The sequence below is a fragment of the Nicotiana tabacum genome, chromosome 12, assembly GCF_000715075.1.
Source record: "Nicotiana tabacum cultivar K326 chromosome 12, ASM71507v2, whole genome shotgun sequence".
Classification (NCBI taxonomy): domain Eukaryota; kingdom Viridiplantae; phylum Streptophyta; class Magnoliopsida; order Solanales; family Solanaceae; genus Nicotiana; species Nicotiana tabacum.
In genome coordinates, this window is record NC_134091.1 from 58903078 (window position 1) to 58906026 (window position 2949).

The 2949-nt window shown below is 34.0% G+C and overlaps 1 protein-coding gene across 1 annotated transcript; it reads right to left on the reverse strand.

Moving 5' to 3' along the window:
- Positions 1-698: 698 nt before the first annotated feature.
- LOC107807703 (GRAS family protein RAM1-like) lies at positions 699-2231 on the reverse strand. Its single transcript, XM_016632140.2, has one exon. It carries the CDS (start codon positions 2194-2196, stop codon positions 799-801), a length of 1398 nt encoding a protein of 465 aa, XP_016487626.1. The 5' UTR covers positions 2197-2231; the 3' UTR covers positions 699-798.
- Positions 2232-2949: the final 718 nt, after the last annotated feature.

Below are 2949 nucleotides of genomic sequence, written 5' to 3' on the forward strand. Positions count from 1 at the left end.
ATGATTACAAGTTCCTACTCAACGCACTGGGCCATCCGGATGTTAGGCATGTCTAATGTGAAGGAAACCAAGTGGCGCACACAGTGGCGCAGTTTGAGAGCAGCTATAACTCACATACTAACGGTGAGTGTGAAGACCACTTCTGGAGTGAACCACCTTTATTTGCTTTCTCTACTTTTCGCAAAGACATACTAGGGACTGCTTCGTTAAGACCGGAATGTAATAACTTTCTTTAATTTCCTGCATAATAATAATATTTCGCCTTCAAGCAAAAAAGAACTTAAATTTTTAAATGAGGTAACACAATTCAACAAAAATCACAGGTCATTTGTTGATGATCATATTGAGATCTGAGATATGCTTTACATGAAATTATTTTCATATTTTGAGTGTTATAAAAAGTATTGTTCTCATGTTCTCATTATTCACCATATATATTATCTTATGCCCATAATCAAATTTCCAAGTTGGTAAATAATTAAAGGTGGTAAACTTAGCACAATCTTTATATTATTTACAGCCAGGAACATCAAGCCAAAGAATATTTTATATGATGCAATTCACGCTATCAATCATATTATTGTTAGCGAAATATGTCTGATTGGTACACTTTGGATCTATTACTGGTGTTTAATCGGAAAAAAGTTTACTTGAGGTATCTAAATAAAAAATCATGGCAACTTAGGTGTCTCCGTATATGTATTCAGCCAAAAGGAGAAGAATATATTTCATAGGAAGTTCCAATATATTTTTTCATAGTGAAGGAAAAAAATTTGAATAATAATGTTAGAATAGTTTCTACAGTACACAATGCCATGCAGATGCAGTTACAATAGACCTATCTTGCCATGCTAGAGAAATAGCTCTTGGATCTTCCGTTTCAAATATCCTAAACCCTCCATTTCCTCCATCAAGTTGTATTGGGGAAGAATGACTTCTGATTTTCAAAAGTAACTTTGCTTGCATTATATTCTTAGAACTTAATGGAAGTCCTAAAAATCCATGGCTTTCCATTCTTCCTTTCCATGTCTCCATTTGCTCATATCTTGATAAGAAATTGTTATTTTTTTCATAGTTCAACACATTCTTGATCTCTTTCCCAAGATGGTTTTTTTCAATGCTCAATCTTTCAATACTATCAATTGGTAAGCAATCATCCAATGAGTCGAACATGGCTGCAAAATAATGCAATGACTCCATGAATCTTGGCAAGAAATTTTGAGGGCTTTTGCATCCTTCTTGTTCCACTATGGTGACAATTGAAGGGCAAAGGCTATGGACTTCTTTCAACGTGTAGGAGATCTTGGAATAACTGCTTAATGAGTTCAAATGAAAGATAAAATTTACAGCTAATGTTTCATTCTTCCTTTTTGTTAGGTTACTAAGTTTCGATCCACTTAAAATCCCTTGAAACTCAAAAGATAAATTTCGAAAACCCTTTGCAAAACTGACAAGCCTTGTCTCGGTTTCTCTCAATTCATCGATTGTTTTTCCATAGCCAGTGATCTTGAGAGAGATTCTATTAGATGTGGTTGCATTTTCAGAGAGAGATTGAATAAGAGAAGGCCATTGGAATCCATAGGATATGGCAAAGTCAATAACATGCAAGAATCCATTGTTGGTATTTTCTTCTTTTTCAAATGCTTCAAGAATGGCTTGGTTAGATGTGAAATGAGCAAATTGGTAAAAAGGAGAGACCTTGTAGAATTCAGTGAAAGCCAAGAACTCTTCTTCTTGTGTAGGAAGCTTTATTATCATGTCATAAAAAGGCGAATTTCGCGTTAATAGCCTCGCTATTAATCCATCAGCAAAATAGGCAGCAACCCTTTGGACAGAATCTCCAAGTAAGGAAACATTTTGGTATAATTCCTGAAGATTTTCCACAGCTGAATCAATGCTATTTTCATCAACTGCTGTGGCAGAAATAAGCAATGAATGGATTAGATGAAGCCCTTTTCCATCTTCAACCACACTACCCTTTTTCTTTACATCTATTTTTAGCATGGCTTCTCTCAACTCCAAAAGCCTAAATATTTTTCCTTCACAATAATTACTTTCATTCAAATCCCAATTGTTGATGAAAGCTAATTCCCTCCTCTTCCTCTTCTTGATCTTTTTCCTCTCACAACATGAATTTGTTACTATAGCAAGTCTAAGACACAACAATTCTTCCTCATGATCAACAATATCTCCCATCTTTGCTTGTTTGTATATTGATAAGAGATGAGAGAGGGGCCGTTTTATAGGAGGACCAAAAGGCAGCTTTATATAAGGGGAAAATGTAAGATGGGGATTAAATTATCTTGGAAAATTCTTTCTTGTCATTTTGTGACAATAGTAGTAGGACAATGGGCAGCTATATAAAGAGTACTCGATTGTAATAATCAATTTTTTTTTTAATTAATACAAAGGATTGAAGGGTATCTTTTTGTTGGAAAAATAAAGTGTTCAATATCAAGATCAAACTGTAATTTGTTTTTCCCTTCATATTATTTTCTTTTACCATTTATTCTTTGTGAATTGTCTTTCAATATGAGCAGGCTTATATATGCTATCTTTTATTTTTTATTAACTATTTGATATTCGAAATTACTGATCCGATTAAGTTGAATATGTGTTATGTAAAGCGGAAAAAAAGTACGACATCCTACAACGAGTTTTTTTTCCCCTCTCAAAGCTCGAATTCGAACCTGCAATTGAGATTTGAGAGTTTAAGAGATCTCATCCACTCCCTACACGTATGTATCATGGTGATGTTTTAATTTTTCTGTTTTGCTTACTTTTGGTTGTTCGGAAAGCAAGAAAGATGCTAACTTGAAACAGACAAAAAAACAACTGAAACAAATTATATATCTAACCTACCGTCCTCATAAAGACAAGTCTTTTGTATAATTAGCAAGAAGACACATTTCCTCCTCCTTCTAGATGCTTTCTACCAAATGCCTTAAT

What these genes read in the sequence shown, in the direction of transcription:
- LOC107807703 (XM_016632140.2), bottom strand. Translation starts at nt 2,196, where the DNA reads ATGGGAGATATTGTTGATCATGAGGAAGAATTGTTGTGTCTTAGACTT.